General features: G+C 27.8%; 1 protein-coding gene across 2 annotated transcripts in view; it reads right to left on the bottom strand.

The window, feature by feature from the left end:
• zip (myosin heavy chain 10) overlaps positions 1 to 18,815 on the bottom strand; it is a 120,924-nt gene that overhangs the window by 9,250 nt on the left and 92,859 nt on the right. For both annotated transcript variants that reach the window (XM_071187215.1, XM_071187214.1), the window contains 15 exons: positions 18,318 to 18,432; positions 16,906 to 17,061; positions 15,356 to 15,504; positions 14,418 to 14,562; positions 12,362 to 12,574; positions 12,059 to 12,265; positions 11,247 to 11,504; positions 9,997 to 10,164; positions 8,458 to 8,751; positions 5,965 to 6,177; positions 5,717 to 5,878; positions 4,578 to 4,795; positions 3,356 to 3,479; positions 3,178 to 3,261; positions 1,371 to 1,495 (listed from right to left, as the gene is read on the bottom strand). In XM_071187215.1, coding sequence (XP_071043316.1) covers positions 1,371 to 1,495; positions 3,178 to 3,261; positions 3,356 to 3,479; positions 4,578 to 4,795; positions 5,717 to 5,878; positions 5,965 to 6,177; positions 8,458 to 8,751; positions 9,997 to 10,164; positions 11,247 to 11,504; positions 12,059 to 12,265; positions 12,362 to 12,574; positions 14,418 to 14,562; positions 15,356 to 15,504; positions 16,906 to 17,061; positions 18,318 to 18,432 — 2,631 coding nt within the window. The remainder of the gene's footprint in view (positions 1 to 1,370; positions 1,496 to 3,177; positions 3,262 to 3,355; positions 3,480 to 4,577; positions 4,796 to 5,716; positions 5,879 to 5,964; positions 6,178 to 8,457; positions 8,752 to 9,996; positions 10,165 to 11,246; positions 11,505 to 12,058; positions 12,266 to 12,361; positions 12,575 to 14,417; positions 14,563 to 15,355; positions 15,505 to 16,905; positions 17,062 to 18,317; positions 18,433 to 18,815) is intronic.

Genomic DNA, 18,815 nt, shown 5'->3' on the forward strand with positions numbered 1-18,815 from the left:
AATATTAATCATTAACAAATTGTTTACATGGTTGATTAACAACCTGTTTCGAATATTAGTTTTAATCAAATTAAGGCAGCTAAAGCCCCTTTCACAGTCAGCAGTGTGCATTGGTATTGTTGCACAATACTCTATAACAGAAGTTATTAATGGGTACTGTTCAGACACATCATTGGTATATAAAAATAAAAGTAATTCATTAAATGACATGTTTTTACATCGTTGCATTAAGATGTGTTTAAATAATCCCCATTCACAAAGTAATTCAGTTTCTGTAAACTGAAAATATTTTCTGGGAGATTCCGAAAACAAATTGAAAATGCAACGGATTTCCTTTACACCATAATGCTGTAATTCTTCCGAACTATGGGGCATCCTGCTAGGTATAAATATATTGAACATTTCGATTTTATCCAAATCTCCCAATCTATCAGTAATATTTTCAATGATACAGTTTAAAAAATTGTGCATCAAATTACGGAATCTTTCCCTCTGTTTCAGTCCATCTAAAATTATATGGCCCGAAAACTCAAATTTTTCACTTTCCTTCTTAGGCACATCATCTAAAAAACTCATATAATGAGTGCCGGTGCCATTTTTTATTTCCTTCTAAACTTGAAATACAAGCCTTCACACTTGATAGAACATATTCAAAATTTAAATTAGATTTTTGAAATATGAGGCTTAATTTATTAATGTTGAACATGATATCATTCATGATGGCAGTGGTTGCTAAAAGCAAAAAAGTAGTTATATTTTTTAACAACCCTTGAGCAACAGGACGTTTGTCTTCCATTAAAACACTAACAAGAGCTTGCCAGTTGCAATCCAGAGCTGTAACTGAATTCCCCAAAGACAGCCACCGAGTTGTTGATAACTTTATGAATTTCCTTGATTTTTGTTCAAGGATATCTTGAACATTCTTCAATCGCCTGGTATTTGCAGATAAATTTTTAGATTTTATTATTTTCTCGAAATAATAAAATCTAAATCTAAATACACGAAAGATATTTAGATTTTTTCTCCTTCTTGTTTGATCAAGTTTTTTTCATGGATGTTAGCGTCACGGTTTTTCGCGGAAGCTTTTTTTTTAATAGAATTTAGTAAAATCCTTTAGCAAAAATGCGAAAATGCTTTGTTGAATTTTAGCATTTTTGAGGGGTCTTTTCGCATTTTGCGAAAAAAGCTATCGTAGCGGAAACCCTGATTGAACATAAATATAAGTAGCTAATGATTAGTAATATAAATTTAAACAATTAATAATAATAAAAATTAATAATAAAATTTACAAGGTTTATCTTAATGATTGCTCAATGAAGAAATTCTACAGAAATAGGTTTGACTATGTTAACAAAAATATTGTTACATACTTTGCTTCTAATTCTAACTGTTCTTCAGCCTGTGAAACTTTAGCTTCTAAGGCAGCAATTGTAGCTTTTGTTCTTGTTCTTTGAGAAGTCTCTAAATCTTGCAATTTGGCACGTAGCTCTTTGTTCTAAGGTAAAATAAATATTATAGAAATGAAAATAATCTCACCAATAGGAATGATTAAAACATTATTTTGATTGAATACAAAACATTCAAGTACATCAGATTTTTGTGTTTATTTCATCTCTACATGCTGTTCGAAAAATGAATAGCAATTATTCGACATTTTATAATAAATGTATTTATAATACCCAACATTAATAGGAAAAAAAAAATTATACCCGTTCAACTGATATTTTTTAACAAATTAAATATAATTTCCAATAAATATTAAATATTAATATATTTCCAATATAAATTAAATAAATATTATTAATCTCCAATAAATATTAAAATATTTCCAATATAAATTAAATATTATTTAAATATATAATGTTGAAAGTTTTCGGGAAGCTGTGGATAATTTTTTAAATAATTTGAGTAAAAATGATTTTCCTTTTAATTTTTGTAATGTTAATTTTTTAATTAAAAAAATGATTGATGTTTTTAAGTTTTTATACATTTTTTCTTTTAACAGGGCGCAATTCTAGTCTTAACTGAGCAGCCCCAGTTAAGCATTCTATTAATTTATCTACGTTTCTCCTTCTCCTGACCTTTTTCATTTCATTTTTAAACTTCTACTGCGCATTATTATAGGGGGCGTTGTTTTTCAGTTTTTAGTGTTTTCTTTTCCTCCATTTGCTTTTGAAGTTGATTCTTGACCTGTGACTGTGAGTTTTTAATTTTCTTTTCGTAATTTGTTTATTCTTTTGAATGTATCTTGTTTTTCCTGGACCTCTATACAAAACCATCGGGGTACTGAGGGAGATATTTTAAGCTTTTGCTTCTCCCTCAAATAGAAATGGTTTTGTTTTTAATGGCTACCGGGGCCGGTACCCCCTGAAGACGTCGGCTTCGGTGGTCATATTTTTATTTTATTTCATTTGTTCTTGTATTCCTAAATGATCCATAATTTCCCATTTATCAGCCAAAATAGCATCACAATTGTATTAGAAGTTCATAACTTTTAAATTTTCAAGGTGAAGACAGTTAAAAAGTACAACAGTTTACAAACTTATGTACAAGAAAAGCGAACATGCTACATTAGTTTTTGATCAATGAAAAGGCATAAAAAATTGCTCAACAAGAGCAATAGTTAAAGCTGAAAATTTCAAATGTTTCAAGGATTTTTCTGAATTATCTGAATAATAGGGATTTCTAGCTAGGTTACTTATAGTAAAAATGTATAAAAACATTTTAGTCCTTTTTTTGTAATTAAAAAGTTAAAGATTGTACATAAAATATTTGTTGATGGTTATAAACTTATGCATTAATATGTATATTAGGTATTAATTATATTATAACAATATATATATTTTTCTCTTAAAAAATACTTTTAAATTTTAATCACATTAACAAAATTTTTTAATGATCAGATTATGTTTCATTAGTAAATATTTTAGATAACTAATAATTTTTTTATGTCATTTACACAAACAAGTAAAAGTATTAATAAAGGTATAATCAAGGGTAGTAGATTTTTTTTTTTTTTAAAGCTTATCCTGTATTTTATAAAATGGTCATAAGGTAGGTTCATTTGAGAAGATGCACAAGAGCCTGGTTACCCTGTCTTACAGTAAAATAAAGTGCAGAAAAATAAGTAATAGAAATTAATTTTAAAATGATATTTCTATTTATTAAATAAATTACTTGTCTCTCGAGAATCATTCTGTTATTTTCTAGTTTCTGTGAATTAGCTCTTTCATTTGCTAAGTCATTAGACATCTGTTCAATCTATAAAAGAAAACAGTTTTTTCAATAAAAATGTTTAAAGATTGTAAAATTAATGAATAACAATTAAATGAATAACAATTGTTTAAGTTATCACCTGTCCTTGTGCTTTACGAGCCTTATCCATGAGAATTTCAGAATTGCTTTGTTCTTCTTCAAGCTCCTCTTCTAATTGTTGTATTCGGGCATCCAATCTTCGCTTCTCATCTTGTAGCAGAGAACTGAAAAATTTTATAAGTTCTATTTTTCAGAGACCTTACCTTTTTAATTTTTAAGATAGAAACGATTTCATATAAAACTATAACCACTAAAACAATTTATTTGCTTTTATTTAAATTAAAACTTCTAGATATTGGTGAGTATTATTAAAGTTCCAGATAAAATTATTTTTAACATATAAAAGTTGTTGAGGACTAAAAAAAACTGCAAATACATCTAAAAACACTAACTTACACACACATCTAAAAATTTTCTAAACACTATTTTTATTTAGTATAAATAGCAAAATATAAAAACTATGAACTTTTAGTATTTTTGATTGTAGAAATATTAAGCTCACATTTGATTGAATAAAAATCTAAGGAATTGAGTTGCAAATCTGAAAACCTAAGTAAGCTTATCTCAATAACAAATGAGCCTCATTGTTACTTGAAATTTTAAAATGATAGATTTATTGTTAAACCATTTTAAGCAAGTTCAAAATACAAAACTATATTATTGTTTTACCCGATTACATCTTTAACTTTCTGTTACCAAATTTTCATCCCCCCCCCCAAAAAAACAACTTTATATTAAGAATGGAATAAAACTCTTACGATCAAGAGTGCTAGTTAATTTTCAGACACTATTTGAATTTAGTGTTTTAAAATCTCACCCAAAGGCTTTGAAACCTTTATAAAATCAGAAACAAACCTTTAAAAACAATGATTACTTATTCAAATGTATTATTAGGAAATGGATTACTAGATGTACTAGGAAAACTACTACTTATTTAAACATATTCAAGGAAATTTCATGACTCCAATTTTTTTTTTTTTAATTGCAAGAACTTAAAAAATAATAAGAATAATTATATAGTATTTTCATTTTTTTCCCCTCTCAAACAATTTAAATTTTGCACAAGATTAAAAAATAGATGGATTGGAATAAATAACTAGTTTGATGAGTGTAATAAGTAAAAACAAATAAAACAATTAGCTTTCTAGAACTTAATATAAAACATTTTCAAAAATATTTTCATCTATGCAGTCAAATTGAGTTAATAGTTATTTGATACAGTGTTTGAAAAATTATGTAGAAAAGAGTTTTTTTTTAGATACCTTCTGGAAGCAGTAGTATTGATTTCTTCCTGCAGTTCATCTCTTTCAGCTTCAACTGCTCTTCTAATTCTTTCAGAGTTGGCAAGATCTTCTTGTAGTTGAATCATTTCAGCCTCCATTGACTTCACCTTCTTTTCAATTTCCTTCAGCTGCAGAGTAAGCTCTTCTTTGGCAGCATGATCGGCTTCAGCATCACGTTGATAGTCCTTTAATTGGCTCTGCAAACATGTAAACAGACATGTGATTGCAGGTAGAAGAAATCAAATTTTTTTCCTAACCGTTCTTTGATTTTTTATTTCCTTTAACGAATCGGACACGTTAAAAAGGGATTAATTAAATGGACGTTTTAAAATTCGTTTGGTGCAGAAAGCAAAATCTTATTAAAAATAGCGAGATTATAAAAAATATGCAAAAATCAGCATTGATAACTGCCAAGAAATGTATTGAAAAAACTATAGAATTATCGCGTCAAATAGTGAATACTGAGTTGCAGGATTTGAGTTTACTGTGTCGTAATAATATTGGAGTTTTAAAAACTATGAGTAAATTAACTGGAGAAGAAAAAAACGGAACAATGAAATAACTGGCATTTACAATGCTATTAATCGCGTTGAAAAGTGAAAAAAAAAGCATTAAAAACTTAACAAAAATCATTACACTTAGCATTTCCTAGATATTCGCTGTTAAGAAAAGCATAAAAAGTTTAAGGTGACAAGAACAAATTCATAAAAAAATGATTATAATAACAAACTGGCTAACAGTAACATGAATTGATACTTCTTAATTATTCAGCATGTCTATATAAGCAAATTTTTTCTTCGACACAGTTTTTAACATGCGTGTAAATTTAATTCTTCGGCAAAGTTAGTCTCCTAAAAGTAGTGAAATTGTGCCTACACTCTAAAAATAGATTGTAGATACATTTTTAAAAAAAGTAGTTCTTCCCGCCACAGGTATAAGATAACTACCAGATAAAAATGGATCCTGTATTCCAACTAGCAAACCAACATTCATAGTTTAGAGCTCAAAACAAGTTGATTTGTAAACTTAAGAAAACTTTGCTTATCTCAATCTCCATAATGTTTTTCGCATAATTGCAATAACTTTATCAATATTAAAAAACAAACTTTAAATATTACCTGTAATTTTTTCAACTGCCTCAAAGCATCTTCTTTAACTTTATTGGCCATTTCTAGTTGCTGTTCCATGTCTTTAAAGTCTCCTTCAACTTTCTTCCTGGCACTGATTGCAGCAGTCCTCTGTTTCCTTTCATCCTCAAGCTCTGACTCTAAATCTCTGATCTGTCAATGCAGTTAATATCAATTGAAGCAGAACAAAAAATTAAATCAATTAGCAAGAATTGAATGCTATATAAAATTCAAATTACTTGTTTTAATAAGGATCTCCTTTTTTCTTCTGCCTGATCATCCTTTGCCTGCAGATCTCTATCAAATTGAGCTTTCATGGCTTGCATATTTACTTCAAGGCGAAGTTTGGCATCTTCAGTAAGTTGCATATCGTCCTCCAGTTCTTCAATTTGAGCTTTCTGAGCAGCAAGTTGACTTTCCAAAGCTCTTTTAGCTTTTTCCAATTCATGAACCTTTAAATAAAGCAAAATAACAAAAAGGTAAGCGTAAATAATTTCTTTAAAAAAAATCATGCATGCTTGATTAAATATATATATATATATATATTTTTTTTTAATTGAAGCTAACACATTGCTGCACAATTTTAGTTTGACGATTAAGCTCAGAAACTCATTTTTTCAATTGTTTATGACTAACATATGAAATTAAGTGTCACTCGTATGTTAAGAAGTAAAAATTATCACATTTTACCAGTCTTCCCATGAAAACTCTGAAAAGCTGTAACAGTCATTAGTTCATTACAAAAATTTTTCTCCTCCTAAACCATATATATATTTTTAAATAGTTCAGTTAGCTGATCTTGCTGGGCAAATTATTCAATATCTTCATATTTTTCTTTCTTGGAACATTTTCATTTTTTCTGACGTTATAAGAACTTATAATGTCTCTTTTACCAACAATTTCATTCTAATGACTTCTCACAATTTAAAGAAAATTTAATATTCTAAAAAGATTATTTAACCAGTAGAAAGATAAAAACGATTTTTTAAATGGTTTAGTTTAATATGTTTAGTTTATATTGTAGAAAAAAGGAATAAAAAAGTAAATAACTTAAGTGAGAAATTTTTTTAAATAGGAACTTCACTGCATATAGAAATAAAATATCAAGCATTATTTTTATCAATATTTTTTTTATTCTATGAATATTTTTAATATATATTACAGTTATTACAGACTAGGGGTTTCCAACTAAGAGGGTCACAATCAAAAACATTCAGCTATTAGTGAGCAGTAACTTAACATGGACCATACATAGAATTTTTTTGGCCAACTTTCATCTCAAGCTTAGCGAAACAAACACAAGTATTAAATTACAAATTTAAAAAAATGAAAAGTTTTCTTTTTTGCTTAATAATAAAAAGTCTAGACAAATATTTTAATTTGATGGCAAATATAGCTATTTAAAATTAATGACCAGAAGAAAAAATGTCTTGTGAAAAAAATCAAGGTATATCTTCTGTTACAAAAAAAAGGAAGTTTATCTCAAGCTCTATTATTGTCGTAGGATATAGATCAGAAAAGAAAGAAGAGAAAAATTAGAGGAAATTCTACATACCCGAAACATAGATTTAAATTTTTTGCCAAAATCTTTCAAATTATTTTGTTTCTTGTTAAAAAAAGAATCCAAAAAATATGTTAAATTTGATAAGGGAGCAGGGTGCGTAGCCAAATCTTTAAATAAAAAATAAGCACTTTTTAAAAACTTTTCAAGCACCTTACAAAAATTTTCAAGCACTCAAAAAATTCATATTCAATCAATGATATTATTGAAAAACAAAAACTTTTTATGAACAGTTTTAGCGTTAAAAAAAACCCAAAAAGAAACGGACGTAAATCGAAACAATCAGTACTTTCCCACATCACTGAGTGAATTCAAATTGATCATGAACTCAGAACAAAAGTACCCTTACCCCCTACGTCAAAAAAGTGTCAGAAGTAAAATAAAATAAACAAGAATAAAATTAAAAAGAAAAAGATTTCATAAGCATCTGATATTCTCTATCCGAATTGGAGCACTCGGGTTTTGGTTTCAAGTGTGCGCGCATGCGCAAGTCATAACGTGAGTACGACACGAAGTCCGCGTGAATAATTACGTAGCAAACACCCCATTTTTCGTAAAATGCATGGGATCTACCAGATATCACTGAAGGAAAAAAAATTTCTTCGTGAAAAAAAAGCACTTTTTAAAAACGCCAGCTGAAAAAAGCACCTTTAAAAGCTTTTAAAAACGAAATCCCCCAAAAAGCACCTTTAAGTACTTTTTACAAACGCTACGCACCCTGGGGAGTAAAGGGAACAAAAAAGCATTAAATTTCATGAAAAATTAGAGAAATCAAAATAGGATTTAATTTACATCACACTAGAACTGCACAATGGGCTCTTAGCGACATTCTGGGAAACATCCCTGAGGATGATCTGGAGACATATTTGATCATCACAATTTTGATCTTTTGCAGCATGATAATCTGAGCGCGAAGTAAAGCACTTTATGATAAAAAAGTTTAACGAGAACAGGTACCGAGCTCCTTCAATCTTAGAGGTCACCCATTTGCTTATTGACGTCAGTGATGTTTGACTTCAGTGTTCTGTAGATGTATCTTCAAAAGACCTCAGGCTGGAAACCCTTGGTCCAGATTTTATTGGACATTTATTTATTTTTTATAAAACATTCATACAAAATACTTTATTGATTTCAAGTTGCTTACAGATTTAAGAAAAAAATATAACCTTACATTTTTATCAGCTGTGCCTTGACTATTAACAAGTTCATCCAGTTCCATTTGCAGTTGTTTGCGCATCCTTTCCAATTCCTCCAGCTTATCTTGGCTATCTTCCAAATCTCGAATCAAGGATAATATCTTGGTCTCTTTTTCCCTGGATTCCCTTTCAGCATTATCTCTTTCTTGTGCAATTCTTTCTGATACTGCTTTTTCTTCAGCAAGCAATTGATCGAACTTCCTCTGCTTTTTCTCCAATTCTGAGACTTTAGTCCTTTGGCTTTCCAATTCCATATTCAAATCTTCTACCTATAAATATAAAAGTATAATAATAAAAATTAATATAATAATAGATACAGATTTCAAATCTGTACAGTTCATACTAGATTTTGTTTAAGGTTATCATTAAATAAATAATATAATCCAAAATAAAGTATTAAATAAAGATAACTAAGATAATCACTGAAATTTATTTCTTTAATGTAAAAAAAATTAAATCACTTAAACACTACAGTTATATTTCCAAATGTCTTTTTGTTCCTTAAATTAATTTAAATAAAGCAAGCTCGCAGTAATACAAGTTACTACATACAGAACAAAGTTCCTTATCTAGAGGTTCGTTTACCGAAAGGGTCTCTTTTCCTTTTTCCAGACATTTTTTAACAATCAAAATAAACAAAACTCTTTCCCTTTACAAAAAAATTTCTTTTAGACTTGCGACTTCGTGCAATTTCACGCTTATTTGTGATTTTTAACAGATTTCTGATTTTTGCTTGATTTTAATCAAATTTAGACTATAATATAAAAAAAACTGGATATCACGGAATCAAAATTTGGCATTAATGTAAACAGAAAAAAAATTTTTAAGTTGCAGAAATCTTTTAAACTATAAAAATAAAACATTCAACTCTCAGAAACGCTGTTCATGTATTTTAAAGAGTAATTTTATTGAAAAGATAAAACTAAGCACAAAGACAAAAACTATCCTAACTATACATCACTCTACTAAGAGTAGAACATAATTACATAACAATAAAACACCCAATTTCTCCTAGCTTTAACACAACAGGAAGTGACATCTTTCACCAAAAAGTGACACAACAGAGAGGAAAACACTATCCATCAATTTGTTTACACTTTGGATCTATTTGTTTTTATTTGTTTAATTTTTTTGCATCTATTTGTTTACATATTTTGCTCCCTTTCCTATTTGCTGTACTTAGTATTTTCAGAATTAGCAAAAAACTTAATTTGACCTTGAGTTAATGGTCCCTCAAATATATTTTATTACCAAATAATGTATGTCCTTTAACCACAGATTTTGCGAATATGTATGCTGTATTGTTCAAAATTCTAACATATTTCAATTCAAAGAATTTGTTACTAACATTGTGTCTAACAAAATGGTTACAAACTTGATGTGTTTGCTTCCAGAGTTCTCAACCTCAGATTTAGAAAAATCAGTAGCAGCACTGTTATCATAAACGAAATCATAGCTTGGCAAAATCGCAGCATTCTAAATCAAGGAAAATGCTGTTAAAAAAAAATAATTACCTCCGATTGAAGCTTTTTCTTAGACTTTTGAAGTTTGTCTTCGGCAGCCTGCATCTCTTCAAGTTGCCTTTGAAGTTGCTCAAGATCTTTGGCCTGTTTCTTTCTGATCTCTTCCAATGCAATAACCTGCTGTGCTTCCTCATCAGCACGTTTCTTCATGTCTTGCAACTGATTTATAACAATGTGCAAATTAATGAAATAGTTCGTTTAATTAACAATTACTACCATACTATATTATTTAAATTGGACCTATTAAGCAAACTAAAATCTAGAGTATCGAGAAATTAAGACCGTAACTATATAAAGTTACAAAAACAAGCTAATTAGGATAAGCTTTTTAATTGTATATACACACATTATCAATACACATTGGGGCAGGTTGCCTTTTTCTTCCTTCTTAAATTATTTTCTCAGAAATTTGTGTTTTTTTTTTATTCTTTTTATTTCATTTTTTATTAAATCTTAAACACTTTGGTATTTAAAAATGTTAATTTAGATTTTAAAAAAAAACTACAATTATATGACTTTCTAAGGTTCAATTTTAATAAAAGAAAATAAAGATTAACTTAAGATTAACGTAACAAAAATTTAAAATTTACAATACCTGATACAAATGGTCAAGTAGCCTATGGTTAAAATTTGCATTCTTATTTAAAAATTAATTTAAGACATGAAAAAATCAATTCTGAAAGAATATTACAATTTTAGGCCTTTTTTCTGGAAAAATTTAGTTGAAAGAAAACTTACTTAAAAAAATAAGTACTATTGACCAATTAAGTATTTTCAATACTTCTGAAAGTTTAACACAGAGATTCAACTTTTACAAACATATACAAAACCTTAGGTTTTAAAAACATTAAAAAATACATGTTATATTCAAATAGAATAGGCATAAATGAATTTTTTTTACATATTTTGCAAAAAAAGAGGCTTTTTCTGAAATAATTTTTAAAAATGTAAAGATGGCTGTGAATTAAAAATATTAGTTCATTCTGTAATCAGCAAGATCATAAAACATGGTTTACAACAAAATATACATGCTTTGTTAATAGCTTCATGATATTTTTATACTATCTTACTTTCAAAAAAATCACTGAATAAGTTCTTGCACTAAACTTTTCAGTAGGGGATGAAATAAACTTAAAAACTGAATGTTAACTCTTATCTACATCAGCTAAGAGTGAAAGCAAAATGTCAAATATTAAATAAAAGTCCAGTACATTGTTTGACATCTTAATTTCATAACTTACTTGTAGAGTTAAAATAGATGCTTGTTTCTCGAAGTTTTTCTTGGCTTCTTCTTCCTCATCCAATTGTTCCTGCAAACTTTTCTTTTCGCTTTCGATTTGCCTCAAACGAGAATTAATGGCAAGTTTTTGCCTTGTTTCTTCTTGGAGAAGGTCTTGAGATTCAGCTAACTGACTTTGCAGAACTGCAGCTTGCTTTATTGCAGCTGAGGCTTTTGTTTCAAGATCTTCAAGCTCAGCAGTCACTGATTCTAACTCAGCCTGTATTAAAAAAACAAGTAATTAAATTTTGCAACACAGTTTGAAAGTGAGATTGAAATGCTAAAATAAGGGTGCACAACCTGCAACCTTTGAATGGTTAAAAAAGGATTTCCTGCCTTCCAATAAAATAAAAAAAACTATAAAGAACCAACTAATGTAAGAAAGTTTACAACTTACCTAGGCTAATTTCAATTACTTTAAAGGACCACTAAAATTACACATCTTTAAATTTCAAATTTAGAGGTAGTACATCAAGATATCAAAGCTTTAATCTTTTTGAATTTCACTTCAAATTTTTTAAAAAAAAATTTCTGTAACTAAAGTATGTTCAAAGCAAACGTAGTACAAGGATTTGTTTAAAAATTATAGATGTTAACTATGAACGTACAGCTAAAGTAAATTAGACATTCTAAGGACAAGTTGATAGTTATTATAATAAGGAACAATTAAGTTATAATCAATAATTCATTATGGTCCGCAAGAGACAAAAAAAAATTTTACCCTCTCCTGAAAAAGTTGTGCTTCCCTATACTGTAATGCATGAAATATCTTACTTGAAGTTTCAGTGCTCGTTCCGTATTATCAACTCTACTCTTATCTACATCAGCTAATTTGGCAGTCATTTCTTGTAACTGTAATTCTAACTGTTTTCTCTTCCTTTCAGAATCTTGTCTTGATGTGGACAAGGCATTTACTTCATTTGCTAATTCTGCTTTCTCAACTTCAAGATTTGCTTTAAATTTCTCTAAAGAAGCTTTAGCCTATAAATAAATTTTAAAAAAATTAAAAAAATCCACAATCAAGATAAAAATTTTTTTTAATAAGTATACATTTTAAATTAAAGTAAACTATCATACTTTTCTTAGAGAATCTAATTGCTCATTCAAATTTTCTAAAGCGGAATTATGTTTTTGTCTTAAGTCAACAATCTGGGATTCGTGGGCAGAAGTCTCGTCTTCTAGAGTTTTCTTTAAGTGAGCCAACTCTTGCTCTCTCTTGGTTCTCAAATCTTCTTGGGCAGCAGTACTTTCTTCAGAATCTAACAATTCCGTTCGCAGTGCTTCCAATTCCTGTAAAATTAATTTGCCAAATTTTAGTTTCTTTATATGAAAGGACAATCTGAAGAGGATTAAAAAAAAAAAGGAGTAAAAAAGTACAGGTAAACTTCGCAAAAATGCAGAAAAACAGAAACAAAATTTTATAAATTTTCCACAAGCAAATTTATGTTAAAATTCCCAAGTTAAAATTCTAGAAAATTTCCTTGGTTTAAAAAAAACTCCAGCTTAATTTGAAAAATTAGAAAAAAATTTAAGCAATATTTTTTTTTCCTTTTTCTCAATATTTCTTGGTTGACTTAAAATATATTTAAAATTTTACACATTCCTATAACATTTACACATACCTATGATGAACTGGAGAAGTAATTAAAATTTACAAATATGTCTTTCTTTCCCGAGTTTATGATTATAATAACTATTTACTGATAAAAAATTAATATTAATCTTGAATATAAGCTTATTAAGTATCTGGCTCTCCCTTACAAACAAATAAAATAAACTGTGTTTTTAAGTTCCACCTTTGAAAATTTGATTTTCGGAAACTTCTGTGATCGCTGATTTTTGTTAAACGTCTGGACCTTCAATCTCTGGAAACTTCCGGATCACAGTTAGCGAAAAATCCGGAAAAACAGATTTTTTCTGGAGCTCCGCGCTCCTGTGCCACAGGTCCTGGGTTCGATCCTCGGGCCGGGCAAGGTTGACTCAGCCTTTCATCCCTTCAGTGGGTCGATAAATGAGTACCACGCACGCTTGGGAACTAAACACTGGGGGTTTCGCGTTTGGCTGACCACCTAACCGGAACATCTGCTCCTGCACCCCAGAGCCCATAGTCAAGAAAACTGAGATGGGCACAGTAGGCCTTGGCTCTGTATGGGCTGTCGCGCCACTGAGTTTAGTTTTAATCAGCCCTGCAGAAGTAAATAAATGTACAATTTAATAAATAAGGAATGAATCCTGAATCTTTTATTATTCTTAATTACATTATATTCACATGTTTTCAAAATTATTCAAAATTCCAAGGCAACTATTTGACATATATTCTCCTAATTATTTAACTGTTAAAAATAAAGAGAAAACTTTTCAAAAACAGTGTATAGTATTAATATAAAGCTATATAAAAGATATAGATATAAAATAATAAGGAAGAAAAACCAAAAAAAATTGGAAATATTCTGCAATATAATAAATTTCATATGAATATTTAAGAAGCTAAATAAGCCTTTTAAATTGCGCTTTAATAATAAATATATTTCAATGGCAACAGTTAAGAAAAAATGCTAACATTTCCCATACATTTAATAAAGAAATATGGTGGGGGAAAAAAATTTCATTAAATTTTATCCTTAAATTACACATACATTTAATAAATACATACATTTAATAAAGAAATATAGTGAAAAAAAATTCGTCATTAAATTTTATCCTTAAATTACACATTAATAAAATTACACATTAAATCATACCCATACATTTTTAAGAAGACTGAAATTTATTATAGGTACAGATGAAATTTACTTTTAAGAAAATTGGATACATGTCGAAAACTTGTAAAAGATATTGTTTCATATAAATGTATTGCTTTTAGGTCATTGCAATTTATTTCCTAAAATGTTATTTTCTCTTTTCTGAAAATAAAGAAGAAAAAAAGGCCAACCAGTGAAAAATCACTAATATATGAACATTGTTAAGTTCAATGGAGTCAATTTGCAGAAAAGTAAATTTCCTTAACTATTTACAAAATCTATTATTAGCTTTTCCATTCAAACTCTCGTCATATTATGTTAAGTCAAAAAAAAATTTATTTTTACATTTCTTATTGCTAAGCAATAACAAATTATGAGCTAAAATAGCATACTTCATTCAAATCCCGTTTGAGCTTTTCAACTTTAGCTCGAGCAAGTCTCTCTGATTCAAGATCCTCTTGAAGCTCAGAAACTTGGCCCTCCAGTTCTCTCAAGTTTTTCAAAGCTTGAGCTTTTGCAGCAGCTTCCTCTTCAACTCTTTAAAAAATTAAATATTCATATATTGTTTGTACATTCAAAATACAAATAGACAACAACTTTAGGAAAGAAATAATAAAATGTTCATAAAATTGTAATACAGGATATTGAAAAAGTAATATTTCCAATACTTTAGTCAGAATAATAACTGTGTCAGCATTTTAAATTCATAAAACTTTATTTAATTAAAAACTAATTGAAAAATTTGGTTTATTGAAAATAATTATGTAACTATTAAGAATTACACAATATTTATACATAAAGGTTTTGCATTGCACTAAAGTACAAATTACCACCACAAGCAAAGGTTATAACTTCTGTAAATATTAAATTAATTGAAGAGAGCAAAGTAACTTCTTTCCCAGGAAAATATTTCATGAAGGCAAAGAAATCAAATGGTGAATACATTTATTAAGTTGGGTTTTGTTTTTTCAATTAATAGAATAGTAAACAAAAAGGAAAATCAGTAAATTTTTTTTTTTATTTGTTGAAAAAAATTTTACAAAATGGATTTAGAAGTTTGTCTAAACAAGAGTAAATATGTGTCCCATTTACTTTGAAGACAGCCTTTCAAAATATCTCCACTAATTTAAAATATTTTACATTTCTGTAAAATTACGTATAGCAGAAATGCTGTTCAAATATACACTACACAGGTAGGCACAGAATATACAGTGCAGATGCATATTAACTTTTGAGTCATGTCATACTGCATAAGGTGATTAAAACTTCACAATTTCAAATAATGTACACATAGGATATTATCATTTATTAAAATAACTAAATGACTTACTTGGATAATACTTGATTCAATTCATTTTCTCTTTTACCTAGCTGCTGCTGAAGCTCTTCAACTTGAGCCTTTTTCTCATTCAGCTGTTCTTTTACATCATTTAATTCAGTTTCTGTGCGTCGTTTTACACGTTCCAATTCTTGTCGTGCCTACGAAACAAACATAATAATTTTACAGATAAGTTTTAGAAAGAGTTTTTTGTAGTATTCTTAGCATGATGATACAGAAAAACTAAAAAAATAGAGAACAACTTGACAATTCAGAAAGAAAAAAATTCATAAAAGAATTTCATATCCAAATTCCACTTGAAAAAACATATTTTGTAATAAATGAATTATACATTTGAGATATGTATATCATAGGAGAATTTTATTTAACTTCATAAGCAAGGTCTCTGATTATTATAATCAGTTTTAGAAACAAAAAAAGTCTGTCTAAAACAGTGTTGAATCACAGTAGAAATTTCTTAGGATACATTTTTAATTATTACTTTTATCTCTTATTTTCTTGTGCCCATGCTTCTGCTGAATTTATTAATTAATATGAAATAAGTTAAAATATAAATAAGTTAAGAGTGCAGTGATCAAGTACAACAAGTGCAGTGGTTAGCTTATCACTAGTAAGAAAATTGATTAGGCCGCCGATTTAATAATTAACAAAGAGAAATGAAGAGAAACAGGCAAATGAAGCCAGTTTTTCCTCAAACAGTGTTTTAAATATTTGGCTAATTTTTGCTACTGTGGGCAAATTTGCTTTTATATATATCTTGTTATTTTTATTGCTTAATAAATGTTTCAGTCATTGTTATCACCACTTGGATTTATTTAAAACCAGTAAAAATCACAGCAAAGATGGCAAGATTCGACCACAAGGGAAACCCCCTCCCAGAAGAAATAGAAAAAGCCTTTTACAAAAAGAAATATTAACAATTAAAAATTTTTTTTAAATATTTTGAAAAATACTATTAATTTCTAAACTTTACTTGAAACTTTTAGCTTAACTTTTAAAACTTTTAGCTTAAACTTTCTAAACTTTTTAACACATGCTTTCTAAGTAAGAGCAAATATAAAAAAGAACAATTTAAAAAAAAAAAAAAAATTTCTTACGAAATTAAAACAATTGTACTTTTTTCGATTTGTTATTTAAAAGCATATAGTAAAACTTGATTTTATAATTGTATACTTAACAAGTAAAAGAACAAATCAAATGCTAAACAGCATTACAAATTCAGTTTCTTCTACTTTGCCTAGATTTCTAAATGTGTTAGTAGAAATCAGTTTTATTCAGATTAAATCCTAACCCATAGTATCGATTAGTTCAATTCTTGATATTTTAAATTAACATTAGTTACATTACGGCATTACAAGAAAAATTGCTGCAAAAATTTAATATTTATTATTAATGCATTTAAATAAAATAAAAAAAGTCCTTCAAGATAAATTTTAACTTCCACCTATATAGAAAATAAGAAATATTTTTCTTGCAAAAGATTAACACACATTTAATTGAATGAATTTAAAAACACGGAGAAAAACGGTTTTACAACTTACTTGTTGTTCTTTTCTATGACGTTCTTCTATATCAACAATAGTAGCTTCTTGTTTAGCTTTAAGCTTAGCTAGATGCTTACTTTTTTCCTCTTCTTCAGCCAAGGCTTGTGAAACTTCACCTAATCTTTCTTCCAAAGTCTTTTTCTCTTTTACAACCTAGAAATATTTTGCACTTAATGAGCCACAAATAAAATCAGATTTATTTTCATTTTATTACAATAGTATAAAAATTTCATTTATTCAATTTCTGACTTTCTCATGCGAAATTTACATGAACAATGAGATTAATTGGTATAACTTATGAAATTTAAGAATTAAGACAAAAAAATATTAAAAAAAAAAAGAAAAAAAAAAAAAGAATAAACATTTGAATCTAATTTTCATTTTTTTCTCATTTTGGCACAATGTTAATGAGTAATTTGTTTTTAACTCATTATGTTACATGATAATATCTGCCAACATTGTTGAAATAAAATAACGGAAATTTTACTAGCGACATTTATCACGCTACGTGTTAAGTTTTGATACATCATACATAATCATGTAAGTCAAAAAGAGAAATTCAAAATTGGAAATAATATAAGCACTTACATTTAGTGTGAAGTAAAAAATATTTATATAAATCTTAATCTAAATAAAAAAAAATTGAGCCATTATTTATAATAACTTTAACTATTAACACTCAACATATCGCAGTGCACTATCTGTTCAGGCACTATCTGTTCAGGCACTATCTATTGAGGAATAAAAGAAGTATTTTTGCCATCAGCAGTTATTTTATCACCAAACTTTTTTCTTTTTTTTTTAAATTTCTTCAACAAATATGGAGAAATTTGAGAATATACAGGTAAACAGGAGATAGTCGTAAAATACAGGAGTCTTCGTTAAAAAACAGGAGACTTGGCAGATATGCATGATAAGACATACAAAGGTAATTTTTAACACATAGAACCACATTTCAACACATTTTTATTATGGAATAAATAAGTATATGAAACTAAATTTTAGAAGTAATTCCCGCAAATAAGAATTGTTACTTATAATCTTCAAAAAAAATAATAAAATTAAAAATAAGGGAGGGCCCATAGCATCCAAAAGCTAAAATACAGCTACTACACTAAATTCTCTTTTCTTTAATTTTACAACATATATTTTGAAAATGAATGCAGACAAACAAGTAGAAAAAATTCCAGAAAGAATACAAAAATATTTTTAATTAACACATTTACTATCTAACCACACAATTGTCTAAATTTTTTTAAATATAAAAAATGAACATCTAAATTTCTATTAAAGCTTATGTAAGTGAAATTTCTTCAAATGGTAATAAATTAGTTCATTCTAAATCTTAAAATATAAGATTTCGATAGAGAATGTACAGAAAATATGCAGTTTAGAGAAATTTAGTTTACCTTTTGATTACTATCTTCAAGGACTGCAAAGTCTTCTTCAATTTTTTTAAGTTTTGAATCTAAACTAATTTTTTCCAATTGTAGCTTTTGTCTTGCACCTTCCTCTTCTTCTAATCTAAACAGGTTTAGAGAAACATAAGATATTAACTTTAAAAAGTAAATTAAATTTTTTTTCTCAAAAAAAATTATAATACTGCTTTTAAAAATAAATAAAAACATTTTAATCTTCTTTTTAAATGAACCAAAATCTACGAAATGTAAAGTTCACTAAAATATTCAAATACTTTAGTAATAAATTACTTATTGATATTCAAACTAATGATTGATAAAAATTGTCTTTAGTTAATTGTTTTTAATTGTCTTAGCACATTAGTTTTTTTGTAACTTTCTGACAAAACTCTTTAGTTCTTCTGACAAAACTCTCTGGACAGGCAACTTGACAAAATGCCAGCTACTCTATTGATTTTCATATAATCTAAACATCTAAAATTAGTAAGC

This window comes from Parasteatoda tepidariorum, chromosome 9 (genome assembly GCF_982258835.1).
Source record: "Parasteatoda tepidariorum strain Cologne lab strain chromosome 9, Ptep-v5.0, whole genome shotgun sequence".
NCBI lineage: Eukaryota > Metazoa > Arthropoda > Arachnida > Araneae > Theridiidae > Parasteatoda > Parasteatoda tepidariorum.